General features: G+C 45.1%; 1 protein-coding gene across 1 annotated transcript in view; it reads left to right on the top strand.

Moving 5' to 3' along the window:
• Fbxo16 (F-box protein 16) overlaps window positions 1-19,635 on the top strand; it is a 34,170-nt gene extending 14,535 nt beyond the window's left edge. The window contains exons 4-8 of the mRNA XM_042699843.1: window positions 2,396-2,602; window positions 3,749-3,913; window positions 7,804-8,033; window positions 10,305-10,407; window positions 19,452-19,635. Of these exons, the coding sequence (XP_042555777.1) occupies window positions 2,396-2,602; window positions 3,749-3,913; window positions 7,804-8,033; window positions 10,305-10,407; window positions 19,452-19,616 (870 nt within the window). The 3' untranslated portion in view covers window positions 19,617-19,635. The remainder of the gene's footprint in view (window positions 1-2,395; window positions 2,603-3,748; window positions 3,914-7,803; window positions 8,034-10,304; window positions 10,408-19,451) is intronic.
• The last annotated feature ends 7,092 nt before the right edge of the window (window positions 19,636-26,727 follow it).

Below are 26,727 nucleotides of genomic sequence, written 5' to 3'. Positions count from 1 at the left end.
AACTCCAGGGCAACATTTCCCAACTTGTGTTTTATGCCCCAATAAACAAATTCACACACCACACACACACAAAACACAAACACAATGCACACGCACATCAGGGGCTACTACTGGACAGGGATGTATGATGGCTTAATGCTCAGACCAAGTGAGGATATCTGTAAGCAGGAGGCTGATAAGCCCTCATGTAGCTTGATTCTCTGGACACAAGTTTGGGCAGTTAAAGGGTAGAGGTGGCCAAAGTTCACATTTCTAGGTAGTGGCTTGGAAGAGAAGTTTTGTCCCCACCCTAGCTTCTTTAGACACCATTCTGTGTTGCTTTTCATCCCGACGTTGTTTCTTCTTTTCCATTCCCAAGTCCCCATCACTAATATCAAGCCCACTGTAATGCCATACTTTTCCTGTCATGTTGATATATTACAGTTTGTTTAGCTGATCCCCTACTGCCTGGCATTTTGAGTTATGTCTGATTTCTTGCAGTGATAATAAATTTTCTCATGTAGCATTTTGTTTTGTAACCCTAGCCATCCTGGGTCCCCACATAACTCAAATCTCTATGCAATCACATAGAGTTAAAACAAACAAACAAACAACAGATTCTTTCTTTCTTCACCTCTCAAGGAAAATTATAGGAAGTCCATTTCAACACTGAGACCTATATACTCCTCTAATCTCCTTTGTCATTCTCTGATGCTCTCCCACTTACTATAAAAGCAATCAAAGCCGGGTGCCAGTAGCTCACACCTATAATCCTAGCTATATAATGCTGAGATCTGAGGGTTACAGTTCAAAGCCAGCCTAGGCAGGAAACATTCCAGAGAGATTCTTATCTCCAATTAACTACAAAACAAAAAACAAACAAGCAAAAAAACCACTCATAGTTCAAGTAGTAGAAAACTAGCTTTGAGCAAGAGCTCGGGGATAGTGCCCAAGCCCTGAGTTCAAGCCTCAAAGCAGATGTGACTCCATCAAAATCCAGCCTCTTAGCTCTGCTTCTGTCTCCTTCTACCCCTTGGGCTTGATTCTTCCCAGCTCCAGATGTTCCAGTCTGGTCTTTCCCTCTTCCCCTAAAAGTCCATCCCAGGAGAACTGGCAAAGTAGTGTCCTTTTGTGGGAGCTGGAGATGCAGAGATGACAGAAACCAGGCACACGTGCATTTAAATCTTTTTTTTTTTTTTGGGTCCGGTTGTGGAGCCTGAACTCTTGGCCTGGGCGCTGTCCCTCAGCTCTTCAGCTCAAGGCTCTACCATTTGTGCGACAGTGCCACTTCCGGCTTTTTTCGTTTTGCTTATGTGGTGCTGAGGAATCGAACCCAGGGCCTCTGGCATGCAAGGCAAGCGCTCTACCACTGAGCCACCTTCCAGCCCAAATCTTTTTTTATTTTTATTTTTATTTTTTTGTCCGGTTGTGGGGCCTGAACTCTGGGCCTGGGCGCTGTTCCTCAGCTCTTCAGCTCAAGGCGAGCGCTCTACCACTTGAGCCACAGCGCCACTTCCGGCTTTTTTTCTTTTTGCTGAGGAATCAAACCCAGGACCTCATGCATGCAAGGGAAGCGCTCTACCACTGAGCCACCTTCCCAGTCCCCATAAATCATTTTTATTCTTATGGTGCTTTCTTTTTTTCTTTCTTTCTTGTTTTCATTTTATTCAAAGTCTTCTTCCTACCCTTGAATCATGGTCTCTGAAGTAACATTCATTCCAATGATTAGATCCATGATACTGAGTAATTTTAATCAAGATATATAGTATTGTTACTAATTACAAAAAGAGAGCATATGGCTATAATAAAATTGATTATCATAAGGCTTACTTTCTATGCCCTTTTAGAAAGGCAGTGTAGTTCATGATCACATGTTAAATGCAGTATAAATTTCTGGCTACTCTGTAATAAACTGTACTAAATACACACACACACACACACACACACACACACACACACACACAATGTAATGATAGACAAAATGCAATTAGCTCCATCTTCCCCAGTTTATCTCCCAGGGCCTGTCATGGGAGATAGGACCTCTGGCAAAATGGCTTACTCAGGTGATAGAGTCTCTTCCTTTTTTTTTTTTTTTTTGGTCGGTTGTGGGGGCTGAACTCTGGTCCTGGATGATGTCCCTCAGCTCTTCAGCTCAAGGTTAGCGCTCTACCACTTGAGCCACAGTGCCACTTCTGGCTTTTTCTGCTTATGTGGTGCTGAGGAATCGAACTCAGAGCCTCATGCATGCAAGGCAAGCACTCTACCACTGAGCCACCTTCCCAGCCCCTAGAGTCTCTACACGTTGGCAATACATTGCTTAGCTGGTTTTCTTTGTCATTCCCGTCTCTTCTTCAGAGTGAATCTCTGCTCAGACTAACCCTGGAGCTTTTTTGTCTCTTCCTTGCTGTCTTTCCAGTTTGACAAATGGACAGACTCTCAAAGGAGAAGAATCCTCGCTGGCCTGCTGGCACGCTGTTCCCTGTCACAGCAAAAGTTCTGCTGTCGAAAGCTGCAGGAGAAAATTCCAGCAGAAGCCCTGGATTTCACTACCACGCTCCCACGCGTGTTATCTGTCTACATCTTTTCCTTTCTGGACCCCCGGAGCCTTTGTCGTTGTGCCCAGGTAAAGGCAACGGAGTGGTGTGTGGCATATTGTAAAGACAACTTAGGAGCTTCCAAGACTTGAATGGAGAGTAAACTCCCCATGCTGAGTCTGTGCAGTTTGAAAGAGCATCAGCCTCTTTTGTGTCTAACTCTGTATTTAGCACTCAATCCTCATGATGAGTGTCCTCAGAAAATTATTTGTTAGCTGAGGAGACAGGCATCCGGTGAGAAATCGTTCTTTAATAAGACAGTCCTATTGCATAGCATACAACTGCAATAAAACCTAAGTTGTGTAGTGCAGGCTAACAAGTGCTCATGAGAAGTACAAAGAGCGTGAAAGACACCCGAATGTTCACAGAAAGAGACCCAGTATGTTCACAAAGGCTTGAGAAAAGGAACTAGCCACTTATTTTTTCTTTTGGGGGGGGGGGGGCCCGGTCATGGGCCTGAACTCTGGGCCTGGGCGCTGGGCGCTGTCCCTCAGCTCTTCAGCTCAAGGCTAGTGCTCTACCACTTGAGCCATAGCGCCACTTCTGGCTTTTTTTTTCTGCTTATGTGATGCTGAGGAATCGAACCCAGGGCCTCAGGCATACAAGCAAGTGCTCTACCACTGAGCCACCTTCCCAGCCCCCAACAATAATTCTGGTACTTCAGCTATTGCTAGAAAGATGGTTAACAGGTGCCTAGTTGCTAGCTGACTCTGGCTGACTCATGCTAAGTCTGAATTGAGATCTTTTTGCCTACATAGAAGTACTCTAGGCAGAGACAACTACTTAGGCTGGGATTTGGAGGAAAATAACACAAGATACTTTAGGTACAGAATCACAGCTCAAAACCTGGGGAAAATGGGCAGAGGAACTGGGAGAGCTGTATTTTTTTGTTTTTGCCAGTCCTGAGTCTTGAACTCAGAGCCTGAGCACTGTCCCTGAGCTTCTTTGCTCAAGCCTAGCACTCTACCACTTGAGCCACAGAACCACTTCTGGCTTTTTCTGTTCATGTAGTACTGAGGAATGGAATCCAGGGCTTCATGTGTGCTAGGCAAGCACTCTACCACTAAACCACATTCCCAATCCTGTTTTGTTTTTTTTTTTAATTGTGAAAATACTTATACAGAGGGGTTACAATTACATGGCTGGTTTTGTTTTTAACTGTGATTGTTTTTCAGGTGAGCTGGCACTGGAAGAACTTAGCGGAGTTGGACCAGCTGTGGATGCTCAAATGCTTAAGGTTTAACTGGTGCATCGGTTTCTCCCCGACTCCCTTTGAGCAAGGGGTGTGGAAGAAGCACTATATTCACATGGTGAGAGAACTTCATGTCACCAAGCCCAAGGTAAACTCCACAGAAGAGAAGCATACCCAAGCTGAGTGCCAGAAACTTAAGCCTATAATCCTAGCTAGTCAGGAGGCTGAGATCTGAACAACATGGCTCAAAGCCAGCCTAGGCAAGAAAGTCCATGAGCCTCTTATCTCCAGTTAACCAGCAAAAAGCCACAAATGGAGCTGTGACTAAAGTGGTAGAGCACTAACCTTGAGCACAAAAGCTCAGGGACAGTAGTGCCAGGCCCTGAGTTCAAGCCCCAGTACTGGCACTAAGAAGAAAAGGCATGATATTTATGTCAACTACAGTAAATGGTCAAACTTGAAGTTTGGAAAGAGAAACACTTGAAAGGAAATGCACTATAATTCCAAAATGCTTCTTTTCTGAGACTCATAGTCCATGTTAGTTAATAGACTTTCCCTGACACCCTCCAAGAGGTCAGGGTCAGGGGAGGGCTTCCCACTCTACCCTTACCCCCATCTCTGTGTCTCTAACTTGGATACTTGTGACAGAAACTCTGGGTAATGGGCAGTGTTTGTGACCATACTAAATCAAATTTGCTCTGGTTCCACAAGGTGAGCTGAAGTTTATTGGTCACTTTACTCTGTTGGACATTAAACCCAGGCCTCCCACACGCTTGGCCAGCCCCTATCATAGAGTTGCTTCCCCAGCCCTGAAGCTAATTTTTCCATCATTTCTATGAGAAAGTTCTCCACTCAAGTGCTCATGAGGGGAGAGTAGAATGACACATTTAGTGTTCCTTTCCAAACCACAGACTGTAGGTAATCATCAAGCATAAATAATGCAAGAAGAGTTTTTCTTGTGGCTTTCAATGCATTGCAATGCTTTATATTCATTCCTGTCGTCAAAGCTGGTTATATAATGTATGAAGATTTTTATGTGCCTTTGTTTATGATGCTGCCTATATGCATGCCCTGCTGTACATTATTTTGTATAATAGATGAGCTGCTGAAAAATTATGTGTCAATTAATGTTTAAATGATTTTAAAAACCACAAACTATCATAATCTGCAAAAACACTACAGTGAATCTTTTTTAAAATTTGAAGGATCTTTCTGAAATATGAATAGGCAACTCTTAACTAAACTCCATTTAGCTTCAGGTTTTATTGTGTTTTCTTAATTGTGTTTTTTAAAAAGTAGATTTCATCTACAGTTATGTAGTAATGAATTATGCATAATTAATACTGCTACAATTAAAATGATAAAACTAATCATCTTAATTTTGGTAGTTGGGGTGCCTCATAAAGATTTCTTTTTAAAAGACAGCTTTGTCATCTTAAGTTAATTAATTAATTTTTTTATAATGAGGTCTATAGCACTGACTTACCTTGAACTCAGAGTCCTCTGTCCTACACTTTTGAGTAGCTGGTGTTACAGACATATCCCACCAAGCACCTAGCTAAAACTCATAAATTTAATGACTATAGTGATGTGCACCTAGAATCCTGGCAACTTGGGAGATAGAGAGTGGGAGGATCAAGGTTCAGAGTCAACAGGGCAAAAAAATTAGTGAAATTCCTGTTTTAACTAATAGGCCAAGTGTGGTAAGACATACCTGTAACCCAAGATACATGGGAGTTATAGGTAGGAAGATCACTGTCCAAGGCCAGCTAAGAAAAAAATCTTGACATCTTACCTGTGAAAAGGAAAACAAACCTGAATAATAGCACAAAAGAAGGGGTTGGGGACATGGCCCCAGTGTGAGGCCCTGAGTTCAAACCCCAATAGTTGAAGCATTTAGTAGGTATCAAGCATAAGTTCTTTTTTTTTTTCTTGGTGGTACTAGGGTGGGAACAAAGAGCCTCGCACTTGGCTAGGCAGGCACGCTACTACTGTGTGGTAAGCCTCCAGCTCATTGGTTTTTGTCTTAAGTTGCCAGGTGCCAGTGGTTCATGCCTCAAATCCTAACTATTCAGGAGGCTGAGATCTGAGAATCACGGTTCTAAGCCAGCCTAGGGTAGGAAAACCATGAGACTCTCATCTCCAATGAACCACCAAAAAGCTGGAAGTTCAAGTGCAACTGTGACACAAGTCAAGAGCACTAGCTTTAGTGGGTGAAAAAGCTCAGGGACAGCACCTGGGCCCTGAGTTCAAGCCAGGACAGGCACACACATAAAAAAAGGAGAGTTTGCACACAGAAAATTGCCATCTCTTTGTTTAGTACATCCATTCTAAATGGAACTTGCATGAAATATTTAATTATACAAACATGAAATGTCTTCTTAACTTGCTACTAATAATTTTAAATGAGTCAATATTTATTAAAAACTGCTTATTAAAGATCCTAATGCTGCTGAGAGCGGTGGCTCATGCCTGTAATCCTAGCTACTCAGGAGGCTGAGATCTGAGGAACATGTTTCTAAGCCAACCCAAGCAAAAAAGTCTTTGTGAGACTCTTGTCTCCAATTAACCACTCAAAAAACCAGAAGCAACACTGTGGCTCAAAGTGATAGAGCACTAGCCTTGAACAAAAGAGCTCAGGGACAATACTGAGGCCCTGAGTTCAAGTCCCATATCTATCCAAAGAAAAGAAAAGAAAATATCCTAATGCTGTTTTCACAGAGCCGCATCTAGTAGCCCAGGGCAAACATAAACCAATATTGTGATTATAATCATGAATATTGTGTTGCCCTATGACAGGAATAAACTACACCCCCAACTCCAACTGGGAAATAATTTCTACAAACAACTGAAGCAAACAATTTTCTGAGCAAACCTTTCTTAATCTCTTAATGAAAAAAAATTAAGCTCTTAATAGCTTCCCAACATACCGGTACCACTCCCCTCAGGCTACAACCTCATGAATTGCACACAAAAGACATTCTTTCAATTTTGGAAATCAAGCCAAAGTAATTTTGGGGAGTGGTTAAGGTTTGGATAATGGATCAAATCTATAGTACCCCTGTGCAACTTGAAATTGTCTCTGGGCTTACAGTTTAGGACTGTAATACCTTTTTTTGTAAAGTATATATGTATACACACACACACACACACACACACACATCTCTCCAAGTTTCCTTCCTCTGCTGGCTTTGAACTGTGATCCTTGGATCTCAGCCTCCTGAATAGCTGGCATTACAGGTGTGAGCCAGGACACCCAGCTATAAAGTGTATTTTATTAATAAATCAGTATGCAGTAGTAACAGTAGACAATGATGTATAGAGAAGCTTGGAACAGATGACTAGGAAGTTTGGTGCATGGGTTTGAAGGAAAATACTCCTCAGTTTGCCAGGTGTGGATGTATCACACCTCTAGTCCTAGCCACTTGGGAAGTAGCCATTGGAGATTCAAGGTTTAAGGACATCATGAGCATAAAAGTTGGTGACCATTGACTGGCACATTGGTGCTTGCCTGTCATCTCTAATGATACAAAGAAGCATAGATAGAAGGATGGCATCCTGGCCTGCGCATGCACAAAACAAAGCAAGATCCTACTTTGAATATAACCAACACAAAAAGGGGTTGGAGGAGAAGCCTAGCAAACCTGCCTAGCAAACTCAAAGGCCCTGAGTTCAATCTCCAGTACCTCAAAACAAGAAAATCTGGGTTTGAAATCTACATGCAAATTCTCCTGATGTTCTGGTGATAAATTAACTGCTTTCTCCTGTCTTGGTCTTCCTCCTTTGTCAAACAGGAGCAATAATCATTACTTTATAAAGTTACTATCAAGGTTAAGTAACACAGTTCATGAAAACTGCCTGAGAAAGGGCCTGGAACATGGCAAGAACTTTTAAGGTGGGGGCTGTTCATCACCATTGTTGTTACCATGGTGACGATGATGCTGGGGTGGAAATGATGATCATGATATTCTTTGTTTCACTGTTGTCATTATTATCCCAGGACTTTGAGAGCAGACATGATAAATTGTCTTCTTCTAGACTCCTCCCAAAGATGGATTTATTGTTGCTGATGTGCGGCCTGTGACGAGCAATTCTTTAGAAGGAAAGCACTCTCCCTCATCAGCCTTCTGGTCCTCCTCCTCTTTAAAAAAGAAGACTAGCCTAGGAGAGAAGGCACTCCCACCTTGGCGATCCTCTGATAGACATCCAACGGATATCATTCGCTTTAATTATCTAGACAATTGTGATCCTGAGCCTGTCTGGCAAAGGTCAGAAGCTCCAAATCCTTCTAACTTCTTTGTTTATCAGAATAATTTAGGAGACTAATCTACCCTTAACCAGAACTCTAGCCTAACTTCCTGTTCTCTAACAGTCAAAGTCACAGCAAATGACACCATGAGGAAATGAGGAGAGGAAACAAGAAGGTGGTACACTCCATAGGAGTTTTGGATCGGGCCTCAAAAAATCTGTACCATGGGAGTTTAAAGAAAGAGAGAGAGGTGGAAGAAAGTTCTAGTCTTAAGAGACATGATGAGGTCATAATTTAAAAAAATAAACAGAAAAGGTGTTCAGCACTAGCTGCTTAGGAGGCTGAGATCTGAGGGTCACAGTTCAAAACCAGCCTGGGCAGAAAAGTCTATGACTTTTATCTCCAATTGAGCTGTGGCTCCAATGGTAGAGTGCTAGCCTTGAGGAAAAAAAAAAAAAAAAAAAGGTAAGGGACAGCATGCAGGCCCTGAGTTCAAGCCCCAGGACCAGCACAAAGAAGGGGAAGAGGGACAAAAAAAAAAAACAAAAAAAACCCTCTACAGCAATGGCAGAAATGTTAATATGGATTCCAGATAAGGTTTCCATATTACAGTTGATCCATGTATCACTTTGTTCTTGCTTTGGTCTATACCTGCCTTCCTGCCTGCCTGCCTGCCTTCCTTCCGTACGCCCTTCCTCCCTCCCTCGCTCTCTCCCCTTCTCCCCATCAATTCTGTAGAGTCTCCCACATTCTGGACTCCAGACGGCACCACCATTGGGCAGTGTTATATCATCCCCCGTCCAGAGCATGTAAGCAGCCACATGCACGTCTCCTATAAGGCACATATGTTCTGGTTGTTTCTCTTTTTGTGTTGTTGGTAACCATGGAAGCTCCACCTACACCCATTATTTCAGGCAAATCTCTGTAAAGGGCCAGGCATGAGATATTTTAGGCTTTTCAGGACATATGGTTAATCTCTGGCATGACTGCTTAGCTCTGCTGTTGAAGACTGAATATAGCCACAGACACCATGCAAGAAAAAAAAAAACAATGAGCATGACTGTGTTCCAATAAAACTTTATTTATAGGCATAGGCAAATGTGGCCTGTGAGTCAGGCCAAATTGAAGACCCCGGCTTTATCCCAACAAATGCTGATATTGACACAAACAACATTACTGAAAACAGCTGTAGATTTGCCAGCATTTTCATCTTTTGGAGATATTCTTCTAAGAATACTCAAATAATTGTGTGCAAGTCACAGGAAATAAATCGTCTCTCTGTGTTACTGCCTTCAGCTCCATGGACAAGATCCTTTGTTCTCTTTTGCTCTTTAGATTATAGGGATTTTGCCTAAACCTGAAGTCTTCACCGTGGCTTATATTTTTGAGGAACATGCAGATGGGTTCTAAGTGAAGCAGACCAGATAAGGCAGATTTGAAGTCCCTATCTCTCCACAATACAGAGAAACATTTTCCAAAAATGCAAGGTGTAATCTCCCTTTTAAAAAATATGGCCAGGAGCCAGTGGCTCATGCCTGTAATCCTAGCTACTCAAGAGGCTGAGATGTAAGGATCGCTGTTTGAAGCCAGAGCAGAGTCTTATCTCTAACCACTCAAAAACTGAAGTGGCAAAATGGCTCAAGTGGTAGTCTTGAGCACAAAAACACTCAGGGACAGTGCCCAGGCCCTGAATTCAAGCACCAGAACCGACCATATATACATATATATGGCCAAAATTTTTTTTGAAAGTACAAGCAAATAGTGTATATTATATTTTAAGTAAATCATTTCTGAAATGGAACTCAACATACAATAATTCATCTTTCACTTTTCCATTTAACTTTTTTTTTGTCAGTCCTGGGGCTTGAACCTTGCGCTCTTCAGCTCAAGGTGAGTGCTCTAGCGCTCTATCGCTTGAGCCACAGTGCCACTTCCGGTTTTTTTATTGGTTTATTGGAGATAAGAGTCTCATGGACTTTCCTGCCGGGGCTGGCTTTGAACTGAGATCCTCAGATCTCAGCCACCGGCGCCCAGCTCCGTGTAACATTTATACCATGGAGAGCTTGTTATAGAAAAATTTGCTTTCTTTTCACAAGTCATTGTAGTCCCTATGAGGATGTGCCAGAGTTTATTCCTCCTGTTCATTATTGATAGACAATTGGCTTATTTCTAGTTGGGTGAAGACACCTTTTAAGTCACTAGGGCAACAGAAATCAAACAAATATCTATGCAAATCATCCCAGTTTTAAAAATGATCATTTATCATTTACCTACTTCTTTGCAATTACAGACAAAGGAAAAGAAATGAAGTGACCCCGGACCTCAGCCGACAGACACGTTCTAAGAAAAACCAGCTGCAGGACAGAGCTAGACTAAGAAAAGCACAGTCACTGGTAAGTTTCCCTTATAAGACATCTACCATATGATGTTATGAAAATTGCCTGATTGCTAATTGTATTTGTGAAATTGGATTTGCATTTTGAATTAGAAGGCATCAAGTGCTTGTTTAAATCTTGGGTTCTGCCTCTGACTCTCTGATGAGCTTTGAGACCTGGGAGATTTTAATCTGAGCCTCTATTCCAGTTGGCTGTTTTAAAAAGAAAGACCAGATAAATTGATGTGTATAAACTTGCATAATACACAGGGAGCATTGTGTGTGTGTGTGTGTGTGTGTGTGTGTGTGTGTGTGTGTGTGTGTGTGTGTGTGTGTGTGTTTGTGTGTGAGTAGGATCTGGGGCTTGAGCTAAGCCTGGCTGCTATCCTTGAGCTTCTTTTGCTCACTCTACTACTTGAGCCACAGCTCCACTTCTGACTTCCTTGGTAGTTTAGTAGAAATAAGAGTCTCATAGATTTTATTGCCCTGGCTGGCTTCAAACCTCCATCCTCAGATTTCAGACTCCTTAGTAGCTAGGATTACAGGTGTGAGCCACCAGCTCCAGGATAGAGGGTGTCTTTTTATCCTTGGTTTTTTTCTTCTTCTGCTCTGAGTCCTATGGAACAGAGGCAAGGAAGTGAAAAAATAAATTAAGAACTTTTCTTTCTCTGATTAAAAAAACAGCTAAATGACTACCTAACTAAAGTCACTAATTGTGACTAGGGTATGTTATGTAATTCATAGCAGAGCTACTCAAATTGTGGATCTGGACCCCAGGGAATCCCTTTTAACACATCAAGGAGTTTGGGGAGCAAAAGAAAAGGAAATAGGGGTGGAATTAAAAAGTCCTTACCTTGTCATAAAGGGTTCTGAGAAAAGCTGAGGATCCACATGCCAGGACAATGAATATAAAATAGATGACAATGGAGAGCATTGTCTGTAAGTACTGATGAACAAATCATTTTCAGAGCTCCGTTCTCTGTTCTCTTATTACTTTCTGTTTATATGTAATAATAAGAGCCAAAGATGAGCTTCTTAAAATTGAAGGGCTCATTTGTTGGTAGGAAAGCTTATCACCAAGATGTGTAGGCAACCAAAGGAACAGAAAGCTTTGAGCCAAGCAGTAAAATTGCCGGTGAAACCATTAATTGTGAAACATAACTGTATGAGGCTTTTCAGGCGGGTCATTATGAAGCACTTCCACCTCCACTAGGCAAGGAGGAGCAGAGTAGCTCAGAGAAAAACAGAACGTTTGAAGAAGGATAAAAATGTATACTGGCAAATGATCAGCACAGTCAGATGTTTCTCCTGCTTAAAAAAAAAAATCAAGAGCCGTCCCACGCAGGCCTTTGACTTACGTTAGCCATCTGGAAAATACTGGCAGAAATGGCTTAAGTTCAAATATGCATTATAAATTAAAAAGTTAAAAAGTCGTGCTAATGAAGGCTAAAAAGGAAACCAGGAGAAAATTAAGCAATGAGAGACAACAGTTAGCTATTAGTAAACAAAGCCCATGATCACAGCTACTTACTGCTATTAGTTTTGTAACTATGCTGAGTACAGTTGCTAGGAATGTGTAGCAGTTTTGCTGAAGAGCATATAATGCGCTAGGTAAAAGTCTGTTGTAGCCTTTGACTCATGTGCTGGCCTGTGAGGAGCATGGTTGGTTAGAGTTACAAGGATGCCTGTGGCCCTTTGCAGGAGGCTGCATAGAGCCAGACCGCAGGGGAGACAGGTCACCAGCGTGATGTAAGACAGCTGTGAAAGTGAAGAAATCCTGGATGGGCGAGCCGGAGGAGAGCAAGCTGAGGCAATCCAGTTAGGCGTGCTAAGGAGAACATTTGCTAGCTTGGCCCTAGAGCTACATTTGTTATGGTAGACACAGCCCAGGTGTGATTCCAATGGAGACACTCCTGACTTTGTTTGATAGAAAATCCCCACATCAGCTGGGCACGATGGCCCAAGGCCATACTCCTGTCACTCATCAAGCAAGATCCCACGCTGAAAGTGACCAAGGCAAAAGGGAAGGCAGGAGGCCTCGTTCATTTATAGAGTAAGCTTAAGGCTGTGAGCTCGGTCTTTAGTACAACGGGAAGGAAGGGAGGGAGGGAAAAGGGAAAGGAAAAGGAGAGCAGGGGAGTCTGTACATGGTTGTAATTTGGTTTTGTTGTAGTTGTCATTGTTGTATTATTGTGCCAGGCCAGGGTCTTGAGCTCAGGGCCTGGACACTATCCCTGAGCTTTCTTGTCCAAAGCTGGTGCTCTAACACTTGAGCCACAGCTCTACTTCCAGCTTTTTGGGTAGTTAATTGGAGATAAGAATCTCAGGGACTTTTCCTGCTGGCTTCAAACCTGGATCCTCACATCTCAGCCTCCTGAGTAGCTAGGATTACAGGTCTGAACCACAGGCACTCAGCTCCTCCATGGTTTTGGTAGGTTTTGGAGGAGCGGGCGAGTTCAGGAAGACCTGGAGAATCTGGTAAAACTCCAAGGAGCCAGTGCTGAGTGGCAAAGTCTATAGGCATTGAGCAGAAGACTGTCTGAAACCGGCTGAGACGTCTATCATGGCAGAAGGGGTTTGGTGGCTGGAGAAGCTTTGTCAAGTGGAAAGGTCTGGAAGAGAAAAAAGCACAGAAGTGCACGAGAGTACAAAGACTGCTCCTTAGGCCACCTCCCTAGGCTGTGATCATCAGGCCGGAAAACCATCTTCCTTTTATTATTACTTGGAGCTATAGAGAAGAGATTTCGGTCTAAAAAGAGAAACGTCCCGGGGGAGACCATTTGACATCAGCCGGCGTTGCCGAAGTGCAAGGCTTCCTCTGTTTAATAGGTGTGACTTTGAAAGGGAGCTAATTTTCTCTTCTGCTCTCAATTCTAGACGAGGTCCTCGGGGCTGCCTGAGTCATAATCGCTTCATCTAAGTGCTGTTTGGTGCGAACAATTGGTAGAAAGATGGGAATAAAAATTAGATCTCATCATTAATGCTTTGCGGCTTCCGGGACTTCTTGTGAGAATTTTATAAGTATCAAGAAATGCACATAATAAAGTATACAAGTATACAGGACTCTGGGCATTCACACAGTGAGACCAAAGGAGGAGACTCTTGGGAGAGGATCACTAAGTTGCAATGTCTATGTGCATCTCTTCATATAAAATATCAAAGTGAACTCCAGGAAATGGAAACAAGTTTCTTCCACTTTGGTGTTGTTTTTGCCTTCTTTTTGTCTTGTTTGTTCCTTTATCTGTCTTTGGGGGCACAGAAATGGAGAAACAAAGGATGAACAAATGCAGCAGTGATACTCACTAGACACTATGCTGAAAATGAACTATACAATTTGTGTGGGGGGATGGGAGAGAAAAACTGGGGGAGAGCGAGGGGAGGGGTGACACTGTCCAAAAGAAATGTACTGTTTACCTGACTTATCTAACTATAAACCCTCTGTACATCATCTTGATAATCAAGTTTTTAATTTAAAAAATCCATATTACTACCAGTTATGATTTTTAAAAGATTCAGCTGAGTGTCAGTGGCTTATACCTTTAATCCTAACTACTGAGGAGGCTGAGATCTGAGGATGGTGGTTTGAAGCCCACCTGGAAAGGAAAGTCCGTGAGATTCTTCAACTAAACACCAAAAAGCCAGAAGTGGACCTGTGGCTCGAGTGGTAGAGTCCTAGCCTTGAGAAAATAAAACAAACAAAAAACGTCAGGGCTGAGTTCAAGCCCCAGGACTCTGACACACTCACACACACAAACACACACACACACACACACACACACACACACACACACACACACACACAAGCATATGTGGTAATTCCTACTACATTTGTGAATTGTAATTTTAAGCCAGTAAGAATTGGTTTCTCTCACATCTTTTCCTCTTTTTCTGATAGTACTGGATTATCTGCTTGCTAGGCAGCTGTTCCGGCACCTGAGCCACACCACCAGCCCTTTTTGCTGTGGTTATTTTTATCATACATCCTTGCTTTTTGCCTGGGCTGGCCTGGTCCACAACCCTCAAAGTCTTCGCATTGATGCTGCAATTGGGAGATAGACATGCCATTGGCCCACCTGCTATTGGCTGAGATGGGGTCTCATGAACTTTTTTGCTTGGAGTAGCCTGGAGCTGTTCTCCTCTTGATCTGTCTCCCAGCTAGCTAGGATTATAGATGTGAGCCACTGTTCCTGGTCCAAAATCCAAAACTTTTTGAGTGCTATGATGACCCCACAAGTTAGAAAATCCCACACTTGACCTCCTGCCATCAGTCACACTCAAAACACAGAAACACTGAAATATTCTGTAAAATTTCCTTCAGGTTATGTGTGAAAGGCATATCTAAAACCTAGATGCATTTCCTATGGAACCTTGAGTCCTATCTGTAAGATATCTTACTGTATATACGTAAAGATTCCAGAGTCCCAAACATTTCCCATCCCAAGCATTTCAGATAAGGGATAATTCTACCTGTAGTAGCAGCAACAGTGAATGACCACCTGCAAATCCAAGGAAGGATTCCAGTGAGGCAGGCAGAGGGCCCAGAGCAGCCCCACTGTGGAAGGTGGTAACAGCAGCCTGTGGAACTGGGACCTTGTGGCTTGTGCCTTGATCTCCCCCCAGATTTCTTCTTGAGACCTTTGGGTAATTTTGAACCTTTTCCTGCCCATGTTTTCCTGTACCAGCTCCTCCTCCATGTCACCCACAGACCTAGACTGAAGAGCATGAATGTGTTGAACTCATTATGACCGAATCTGGGCTGTGTGCACACCGTGCCTGCCAATCACCAGCTTGGTTGTTAGCTTTGGTACCTGAGGGAGAAAAGACCATATGGATAAAGACTCTGAGTGGCGCTGGGCGGCAGTCTCATATCTGTCATCCTAGCTACTCAGAAGGCTGAGATCTGAGGATCACTGTTCAAAGCCAGCCCAGGCAGAAAAGCCTGAGAGACTCTTATCTCCAATTAACCTCCAGAAAAAGCCAAAATTGGCACTGTGGCTCAAGTGGTAGAGTGCTAGCCTTGAGCAAAAGAAGCTCAGGGACCAGTTGAGTTGAAGCCCCAGGACCAGTACCAAAATCATCATCATCATCATCATCATCATCGTCGTCGTGGCAAAATACCCTCTCGCAAGGGACTGCACTTAGAGTGTTCAGACTCCTCCTTTGTAGCTAAGAGAGTGTGTGCTGTGTGCTTGTTCTGACTTGTCGCCTCTTGTTTTATAGTGCTAAACAATAAATTATCTTGGCGTTTCCCACTGGAATGATTCTACTCCCTTCCCTGTCACTGACTGCTTAGACAAAGGCCCAATGGCTATTTGTTTTCATTTAAAGTTAAACTGAAATCTTTGACACAAATTACCTTCGATTTAGGATTTATATAGGAGAGATTGAGTTTGTAAAATATGTAATATTCTTAGTTTTATACATATCAGTAAGGACATGTTTACCTTACTACGGATAGATAAATAGATAGACAGACAGACAGATAGACAGACAGACAGATAGATAGATAGATAAATAGATATGGCTAGATACTGTGGCTCTTGCTTGTAATCCTACCTACTCAGGAAATAGAGATTGGGAAGATCAACGTTCGAGACCAACCTAGGCAAAAAGTTTGCAAGACATGCTCCCTTGACATCCAGTAGCTGGGCATGGTGACTCATGTCTATTATCCCAGCTCTAGCAGGAAGTGTAAATAAAGAGGGTCTTGGTCCAGGCTAGTACTGGGCAAAAAGTAATACCCTATCTCAAGAAATAACCAGAGCAAAAATGATGAATGGCATGGCTTAAACTCCAGAACTACCGAAACAAAATACATATGTGTGTCTACATAGAGTGTTCGTGTGTGTGTGTGTGTGTGTGTGTGTGAGTGTGTGTGTGTGTGTGTGTGTGTGAGAGAGAGCATCATCCTTAGCAAGCTGTCCAGACATCATGGCGCGTGCCTGACCTGCAGCGTGCTCTACTTAGCCACTTGGGTGGCTGAGTGGTGTAAACGCATCATCTTGGTTTTAAATTTCAAAGTCGCAGCTAACTTTGCCTCCTCTGCCAGGACAGTTTTACCCCAAGACAAACTAAGAACAAAGACAGGCCGAAGGCTTTTTTAAAACCTTGTGGATTATTTCTGCCTAACACCTTGCTTCTGTTTTCTAGAACCTGGGAGAAGGAAAAGGAAATATCATCCTTATAAATATTGACCAAATATAGGGCTCCCCTCTCCGCCCCCCCCCATATACACACACAAAGGTGACTAGACAGGTCTGAGCAGCTTTCTGGGCTCAGTGACAGACTGGGGGTGGGGGAGGGAAGGGGGGCTTCTCCACTAAGATCCCTGTGGAAAGCCTTGTGAATCCGTTCAGTCCTGGGATGCAAACAAAAACACTTCTGCTTTCTTCTCTTTTTCTCCCTGAGTTGGTACGGAGGCTTGTGCTTCCGTGAAAGACTTCTACCATTTGAGTTCTTCCTTCCACTCCTTCTGAGTTGGTCTTGCTTTGTACCCCGGCCAGCCTGGGCCACCAGCCTTGCTCCTTGTGTTTCACTGTGTGGCTGAGGATGACAGACAGCAGCCACTGTGAAACTGTGAGCTCTGATGCCTGACCTCAGAGCTCCATCCTCCGACCTCTGCCTCCCAGGTCTTACCTTCTTTTATTTTTATTGGTACTGGGATTGAACTCAGGATCTTGTGCTTGCTAGGACGTTAGGCACTCTACCACTTGAGCCATGTCCCCAACCCTGTTAGCTTTAGGATTTTTTTAGATAAGTTTGCTTTCCCCCTCCCCCCGCCACAGACCCTAGGCACTGTCCCTGAGCTTCTTTTGCTCAAGCTAGTGCTCTACCACTTGAGCCTCAGCTCTTTTGATAGTTTAATGAAGGGAAGAGTCTCATAGACTTTCCAGGCTGGCTTCACACTGTGATCCTCAGATCGCAGCCTCTTGAGTAGCTAGGATGACAGGTGTGAGCCACCCAGCTCTCAGCTGCCAAGTCTTTAAATGGAAGGAAGTAGATGAGAAATGTAAAGGCATGCTTTGGACACTGGGATTATTGGAATTCTGCAGGATCCTGTTTCTTGGCCCACTTCCTGGGCCATCAGTGCCTGTCCCAAGTCTTTCATTGCCAAGTATATTTCTCTCTCTGCCTTCCTGAGCTGCCAGTGGGCAGCTTCAGGTAAACCCGCAAATTGCTGCAACCTAAGACCACTGTGGTGTATGCAAGCTGTGGTGAGAGGCCCAAACACGAACAAGACCTCGTTTCTCTAACTCCCCTGCTCCTTCCATATTGTCTTTTGTCTTCCATCGAGTGTCTGAGCTGATCTTGGAGAAGAGAGAACTCAAGGAGTCTGGAGAGCTGGTGAGGAGCCCCCAGAGCGCACGCAGGGGCAGGGCCGGGGAGCCCTGGGACCTGGGACTGTGTGCTGTGAACATGGAGAGCTGCCAGCGGCCTGCCTGGGCCTGTGAACTCCCCCCCCCCCCACTCCCCCCAGGCCCAGGGGTTCCTTAAAAACAGTGACAGAGAAGCAACTGTAGTTAACAGGATTAGATCTGAAAGTGTTACAGCCAAGGTGTGACTCGCTGGTTCTTGTTATCACAGGCTTTTCCTTCATTCAAAAACTTATTACTTTATCTCCAGCATTCCCAACCCAGCACAAAGGAACACTCCAGTGCATTCCCTTACCTTCTGCCCATCACAGGACCTTAAAACAGCACGGAAAACTTTACTTACGGGAAGATCATTTGCTCCTGTTTCTCCCTGCCTTTTCCCTCAGCCACTTGCGGCTTTCCCCTTACCTCTGGATTTTCTGTGAGCAGACACCTGGAGAGTCAGGGAACGAGAAGATGGAAGCCTTGCTCACAAGGGGCGTGCAGGCTTGTTAGGAGATACAAGGTTCCATTCAGAACAGAATGTGCCTGTGGCTCACATCTGTAATCCTAGCTACTTAAGAGGCTAAGATCTGAGGATTGCAGTTCAAAGCCAGCCTGGACAGAAAAATCTGTGAGACTCTTATCTCCAATTAACCAGCATCTCCAATTAATCAGCAAAACGCCTGAAAAAGAGCTGTAGCTCACATGGTAGAGTGCCAGCTTTGATCAAGAGGCCCAAAGGACAAGCTTCAATTCTCTCTCTCTCTCTCTCTCTCTCTCTCTCTCTCCTCTCTCTCACTGTCGCACTGGACTGGGCACCAGTAGTTTATGCCTATAATCCTAGCTACTCAAGAGGCTGAGATCTAAGGATCACAATTCAGAACCAGCCTGGGCAGAAAAGTCCACGAGACTCTTGTCTCCAATTAACCACTAAAAAGCTGGACATGGAGCTGTGGCTCAAGTAGTAGAGCCCCAGCCTTGAGGAAAAAAGCTAAGGGAGAGTACCTAGACCCTGAGTTCATGCCCCAGGACTGGAACAAAAATAAATAAATAACTAAAACAAAAAAGAGCTGAGAGCATGTCACGGATGATAAGAGTGCTTGCCTAGTATGCATGACACCCTGAATTTAATCCTCAGTACACTGCTCCCCCCCCCCCAAAAAAAAGTCCTTGTCTCTTCTTACAAGCTCAGCTTGCATTATTCCTTTCTTTCTCTCTATTTGTCCCTCTTCCTTTTCCTGTGGATGGCCAGATGTCATGGAGAAATCCTTTGTCACTGTGAGTTGGGGTTGGACGTCACCCTGTGCCACAGGCCTCTTGGGAGAGAAGAGCTGTGAGTACAGATGCATAGAACACTGTTCCAGAAAGCATGGCTCATCACAAGTCTCCAGACCCAGCTGTGAGTTTGAACCATGCCAACGCAGGCTGTCCGTGTGGAACCCGTTCCTCACTTACTTGTATCATGACGATGATTAATACCTCCCTACCTCACGTGACTTTCTTGAGATCCAAAGAAAATGATGTTGGTGAAACATTTTGGAGACTGGAGAATTTCTTAGGAGCAGGGTAGCCTGCAGATCCCATGGTGGCGGGTGACGCTGTCAGCCACCCTCTCCCACCCTGCCATCGCATGAACTCACCTGCATTGCCATAGCTTCTTTCCATGTTTCAGTAACCTGCCTCCTAATGACACTCTGTTTCTCCCTAGATGTCCCTAAGTGGCAGCTCCCCGCTGAAAGTTCCAGCTCATCTTGCCTGGCTTCCTCATCCCTCCGTGGGACCCCTCACCCCTGTGACAGCCTGTCAAACGCCTGTGCAGCACCTACAGAGACCCCCTGAGCTGCAGTCCCGCCCCATCCGGGCTCCAGAGTAAGAGGACAGAAGTGACAAGATCGGGGATGGGAGACCAGGAAAGGCCGGTCGCAGAAACCACCACGCTGATGCACATGGCCCGTTGGCCCGGCCTGGCTTCCCTGTTGGGAACTCTTTTGGTTTGAATACCTTGTTGTACAAGTGAGTCTGACAGTATTTCAGGGGGAAAGGAATTCACGGCATCAATGTCGGCAAATGTACCCTCTTTGAAATGGCATCTTGGAGTTGAGCACCATGGGGCTAATGGAAAGACATCTGATGGTAGCTGTGGGTGTATTAGCTGTGTGAGGAACATCCGGAAGGAAGTAACAGCACAGCCAAGTCTTGAGCTTGTTCGAAGGAGTTATTTACCATGCGGCATTGTTTGCTAGGGCTGTGCACACAGACCAGGTGGCCTCAACAACAAAAATTCATTTCTCCACTATTCCAGAGGATCAGTAGGGTTGGGGTTTTCTTTCTTTCTTTTTCATTTTTTTTTTTTTTAGTAGGTCATGGAGCTTGAACTCTGGGCATGGGCGCTGTCCCTGCACTCTTCAGCTCAAGGCCAGTGTTCTACCACTTGAGCCACAGCACCACTCCTGGTTTTCTGGTGGTTCATTGGAGATAAGAGTCTCATGGACTTTCTTGCCCTGGCTGGCTTTGAACCGCGATCCTCAGATCTCAGCCTCCTGAGTAGCTAGGATGACAGGCATGAGCCACTGGCCCTTTTTCTTTCTTTTTTTAAGTTGTTATTATTAAGTAGTTGTAGGAAGAGGTCACCGTCCCCTCAGTCACGTTATGAGTCCTGATCATTGTCATCCTGTTCTTCCTTCTTCCCCTTTGCCCTCCCGTACCCATCCTTAAGTTACACAGCTCATTTTTTCCATAATGTACATCAGATATAATGACTACATTTGACCACTCTTCCTCCCTCTGTTCCTGCACACACACACACCCTTTGTCCATTCCCCAAAGCATGTTTCCACTTCCTGGTATTCATTTTGATGGACAGTAAGTACATCCGTTGCTGGGAGGAGTCACGCCTCCTTTAGTGTACCCTCCTTTAGTCTATCTATGTGTGAAGGCATTGACTCCTGCATGTTGACATGCAAGGTTGTATTTTAATCTAACTTCCTTACATGAGAGAAAACACCTGCCATTTGTCTCTCTGAGCTTGGCTTACCTCACTTGACACAATTTGTTCAAGGGCCATCCATGTCCTTGTAAATGACACGACCTTATTATTTCTACTGGATGAGTAAAATCCTGTTGTGTGTAGGCACCCCATTGTCTTGTTCCGTTCTTCTACTGTAGGACATCTGTGCTATTTCCATAACTTAGCTGTTGTGACTAGTGCAGCAATGAACATGGATGTGCAAGTGGCTTTAAGGTATCCTGGCTTTTGATGTTCTGGGTAGATGGCCCTCTTATCCCTGAGTTTTTACCTGGTCTCTTCCGTGTGTCTGTTTCTGAATCTCTTCTTTGTACAAGGACCTAAGTCACACTGGGTTGGGGTTCCAGCCTAATAACCTCCCTTAACCCAATTCCTTTCAGAGGCCCGATCTTCATGTATAGTTCCATTCTAAGATGCTAGGAGTTAGGGCTTCCACACAGGACTTGTGATCACCATGTGGCCCATAAGAGGTGGGCCAGGGGAAGAGACTAAGAGCCTCTGGGGAGGCTGAGATCTGAGGACTGGCTGAGGTTCAAAGCCAGCCCAGCTAGGAAAGTCTATAAGATTCTTTTTCTTTTTTTTTTTTTTTTTGCCAGTCTGGGGCTCAAGGCTAGTGCTCTACCACTCAAGCCACAGTGTCCCCTCCAGCTTTTTCTGTTTATGCAGTACTGAAGAATCAAACCCAGGGCGTCATGCATGCTAGGCAAACACTCTACCACTAAGCCACATTCCCAGCACTGTGAGACTCTTATCTCCAAGTAACCAGTCAAAAAGCCAGAAGTAGAGGTGTGGTTCAAGTGGTAGAGCACCAGCCTTGAGTGAAAAAGCTAAGGGACAGCACCCAGACCCTGAGTTCAAGCCTTAGAACACACACACACACACACACACACACACACACACACACACACACACACACACTTGCCACACAGGAAGCCAGAGATGAGTATTATTTAGTAGTAAATAGGAGGTGAGATGAGGGGGGGGGACCAGGGGGAACCTTCTAGAAAAAGGAAAGAGATTAAAACAAAACAAAATAAACAGAGGTAAAGGTGACCAGCCATTATGGCTTGCCTTAGCACTAAAAGACCCCAGTCTGGACAAACCCTCAGTCCCAATAAGCCATCCTTGTGACCCAACTGTCCAGGAGAGCTGTGGGAGTTGGACGGAGGTTGAGTTGGAGAGAGCCAGCCAAGAGGCAGAACAGGAAGCTGACCGGGCTGGGGAGGTAGGCTTCCCCTTCCTGAACAACCAAGGAGGCATTTCAGCTGGGAGCGTGACGCTCGCGCGGGGAGGTGAGAAAGCACCGAGGAACAGCACTGAAGGTTGTCATTGGCAGGGAGCCATTGCCCTTTTCCAGGGAAAAGGCGATGGAAACCCAAACTGAAGGCGCGGAGGGTGGAAAGAACGAAAGGGGACACACTGTTCTCAGGAGAAAGGCCGACCTTCCACATGTAGAGAGGGTTGGTGGGAGAAGAAAAGTCAGGAGTGACTGGTGGATTTCTGGCTTGGGCAACTGGAAAAAGTCTTGGGAGGTAACTGGGGTGTTTGGAAATTTCTTCCCCACGCCACCCTGCCCCACAATGCAACAGAGCAGCCATTCTTTCCTCCCCGGGCAGCCCTGGGTGATTGAAAGGTGGTTGTGCAATGGATTTAGAAATCTCAGCCCCAGCCAGGGTATTCCTGCCCCGACACCCCAGGATAAGCAGGAGATTTGAGTCTGACGGGGAAGGAGCTAGGCATGTGTTGAACTGTCCATCATAAGCTACCTATGGAGTGTGTGTGTGGTGTGGCGTGTGTGTGCTCACACATGCGTGCACACACATGCACATGCGCACTGGTACTGAGACCTGAACTCAGGGCCTGGATGCTGTCCTTTAGCTTTTTCGCTGAAGGCTGACACTCTACCACTTGAGTCACAGCTCCACTTCCAGCTTCTTAGCCGTTAATTAGAGAGAAGAGTCTCGCAGGCTTTCCTGCCCAGGCTGGCTTCAAACCATGATCCTCAGCCTCCTGAATAGTTAGGATTACAGTTCATGAGCCACCAGTACCTGGCTTCATGAGTTGCTTCTGAACGCTAGTTTAATTTCCGCAAGACTCCTCGTTGTATAGATGCAAAACTGGAATCAAGTCATGTGCTTGAGGTGACCACAGCTACAAAGAAGCAAAGCTGAGACTGAAGCCGGAGGTGTTTGCCTCCAAAGAGCCACAGCTCCACCAATGGCCCCGGCTTCTCCCCACCGGATGCTTCTGTACATCCACAGCCAGGCCTGCAACCTGTCTCCATTCAGCATTCGGGCTGAGAAGCCCATCTTCCTAGAAATGGGACAGGAGAGTAGAGAAGGATGCAGAGGGAGGAATGAGCATCAGCCCCAGGGCGCTAAGAGGCGGGGAAGGCTGCCATTAGGAATGGGGGTGGCAAGAGCTCTCCTCCATCCTTTGTAACATGTCCCTACACTGACTGTGTTTGCAAAACTCTAAACCCAGGGCACCGTGTAATTATCTTTGTGGCATCAGGGCCAAAGGAAGCCATGGAGACAGACACAGTCCCTGCCAGCAGGCCGTTGAGGAGGAAAGGGGTGCTGGTTGTTGGAAGATGCCATCAAGGTAGTGAAGTTGGCATGTCCAGACACCTGCACAACCGTGTGTATGACACAATAGCCAAGCTAGGAGATAAACCTTAGCGCCTCTTGATAGAAGAATGGCTTTTGGGCACTGGGGCTTGAATTCAGGGCTCTGGGCTCTCACTTGGCTACACATCCCTCTAGTTTTGTCTTTTTGCTGGGTACTTGGAGATAAGGATCTCACAGCTTTGTCTGCCCAGGCTGGCTTTGAACCAAGATTCTCAAACCTGCTGAATAGCTAGGATGTTAGGGTGTGTCTGCAGGCAGCTATGGGTAGATTTTTTTAATGTGATGTACAGTGGAATATTATTCGGCCACAAAAAATGTGAAATCCTGTCACTTGTGACAACACAGATGGACCTAGAGGGTGTAGGGTGAGGTGAAATAAGGCACGAAACAGCAAGTACTGCATGCTCTCATCCCTGTGCGTGAGACAGAGCCTGTCGCGGCTGGAATCAGGGGCACCACTATGTCCAGCTTCCTTCAGCCAGCCTCTATCCCTAGAGACAAAGAAACTCACGGATTTCTCTGCCTGGGCTAGCCTGCTCCCTAATCCTCCCAAACGCAGTCTCCCAAACTTGGCCTGGGTTGACCTGTCCTCACCACTGTCCCCAACTACAAGTTGAGAAGAGATCTTGAGAATGTTTTGCCTGGGCTGGCCTCAAACTGAGATCCTCCTATTCCTAACCTCCCAAGTAGCCAGGGTGATAACCATGAGCCACAAATGCCTAGCAACTCCATTTTTTTTTAAATCAAAGCTTGAATGAAGAACAAGAGTGAGGCATGGAAAGTATAGAACAGAAGATAGGAAAGCAAGTGAGTTCTCCAGGCTCCCGGGAAGGACCAAGGACACAAGGAGCTTGTTGAAACCTAGAAAGGTCTCAGACACACGGCAATTACACTGGAGGGTTCGTGCTTAGGGGCTATTCCTCACATAGGATTCTGTATTCTGTCCACTAGTGATTTCTCTTCGAACCTTACTTACTCCCACCTTCTAGACTGAGAGTCTTCACTCCACATTCCCACATTCTTTGTACGGTAGGCCTAATACCAGAATGTCATCAGACCACCTGAGATGCGCCTCTCTCTGCCTGCTTCTTTAGTCTCTGACACTAGAGGGCGCTCCTGCCCTTTAAATTCTGTACAGTTGGGCAGCCTCTCATTGCTGAAGAGTTAGTTCTTCTATGAGATCTTGGTACTTACTACAAATGGTGAATCTTGGCTACCATCCAGACCTAATGAATCAGAATCTGCTTTTGCTTCTCTGTTTGTAGATAAGGTCTTCCACTTTTTGCTCTGGCCAACCCTAGGATTTTGACCTTCCTACCTCCACCTCCCAAGTAGCTAAGACTACAGCCTTAAGCCACCACACCTGGCCCTAGATTCTACACTTTTAATAAGATCTCCTGTGATTCATATATACATGACAGTTTGCCTGAGAAGCATTCTTTTATTAAAAAAACAAAGTCTCAACCCCTTAACTTGACAATGTTCTCCAGTGGCTTTTCCATCGTATTTTCTTTCTCTTTCCACAGTAATTTAAAAAATGAGGCACCACTGCATTAAGTGCTAAGTATAAACATGTTAAGTACAGTTCCACACAACAAAAATTGAGAGCCCACAAGGCAATACTTGATTGTGTAATAGATGGTTGGTGGAAATAATAAATATTCTAAGATAGAAAAAGGAGAGTTATAGCCAGGTGCCAGTGGCTCATACCTGTAATACTCTACTCAGGAGGCTGAAATCTGAGGATTGTGGTTCAAAGCCAGCCTGGGCAGGAAAGTCCGTGAAACTAATTTTTTTTTTTTTTTTTTTGGGTCCAGTCGTGGGGCCTGAACTCGGCCCGGGCGCTGTCCCTCAGCTCTTCAGCTCAAGGCTAGCACTCTACCACTTGAGCCACAGTGCCACTTCCCGCTTTTTTCTTTTTCTGCTTATGTGGTGCTGAGGAATCGAACCCAGGGCCTCATGCATGCAGGCAAGCACTCTACCACTGAGCCACCTTCCCAGCCCCTCCGTGAAACTTTTCTTTTTGCTTATGTGGTGCTGAGGAATCGAACCCAGGGCCTCATGCATGCAAGGCAAGCCCTCTACCACTGACCCACCTTCCCAGCCCCCCTCCGTGAAACTTTTATCTCCAATTAACCATCAGAAAACTGGAAGTGGTGTTGTGGCTCAGGTGGTAAAGCGCTTGTCTTGAGCTGAAGAGCTGAAGGACAGCCCCTAGGCCCAGAGTTCAAGCCCCACAACTGGAAAAAAAAAAAAAAAAGGAGACTTATAGTTTGATTTTCAAAATTTTTACCAAGTGGAGAATTGACTGGGTCTTATAAGACTGAGGATTTGTATAGAGAGGAGTGAGCAAGGAAGTTTTCCAGGGATATAGCAGGTTCCAAGAAAAAAAAAAAGACAACTTTCAAGTCAAGGGGAATAATAGTTGAAAAGTTGAAAAACTATAAGAAGGCAGCAAAAGCCGGGCGCTGGTGGCTCATGCCTGTAATCCTAGCTACTCAGGAGGCTGAGATCTGAGGATTGCGGTTCAAAGCCAGCCCAGGCAGGAGAAACCGTGAGACTCCTATCTCCAATAAACCACCAGAAAACCGGAAGTGGCGCTGTGGCTCAAGTGGTAGAGCACTCACCTTGAGCTGAAGAGCTGAGGGACAGCGCCCAGGTCCAGAGTTCAAGCCGCACGACCGACAAAAAAAAAAAAAAAAAAGCAAAATATTTAACCTTGAGAGTGGTGGCTTTTCTCAAACTTGTTCATGATAACATTTTGCTCCATGTTTCATCCCATAATCAAAAACTAGCAGCAGGCACCAGGGGCTCAGGCCTGTAAACCCAGCTACTCAAGAAGCTGAGGATCTGAGGATCGCGGTTCAAAGCCTGCTCAGAGGCAGGCTAGTCTGTGAGACTCTTATCTCCAATTAACCAGCAAAAAGGCAGAAGCTGTGGAGCTGTGGCTCAAGTGGCAGCATGACAGCCTTGAGCAATAAAAAGCTCAGAAACAGCGCGCAGGCCCCTGAGTTCAAGCCCCAGGACTGGTGCACGCGCACACACGTGCACACACAAAATGCAACAGTAATGAAGGAAGAAATTGACTGTACAACAGGTATTATAAAAATCACAACTGCCTGGGTCTGGGAAGGTGCCTCAGTGGGAGAGCACTTGCCTTGCATGCATGAGGCCCTGGGTTCCATTCCTCAGCACCACATAAGCAGGAAAAAAAGCCGGAAGTGGCACTGTGGCTCAAGTGGTAGAGCGCTAGCCTTGAGGTAAAGAGCTGAGGGACAGTGCCCAGGCCCAGAGTTCAGGCCCATGACCGGACCCCAAAACAAAATCAC

Source organism: Dipodomys spectabilis, unplaced genomic scaffold, assembly GCF_019054845.1.
Source record: "Dipodomys spectabilis isolate Male_0828 unplaced genomic scaffold, ASM1905484v1 ptg000263l, whole genome shotgun sequence".
NCBI classification, from domain to species: domain Eukaryota; kingdom Metazoa; phylum Chordata; class Mammalia; order Rodentia; family Heteromyidae; genus Dipodomys; species Dipodomys spectabilis.
Note: the sequence above shows the minus strand (reverse complement) of the source record. Positions and strands in the feature narration are given on the sequence as shown.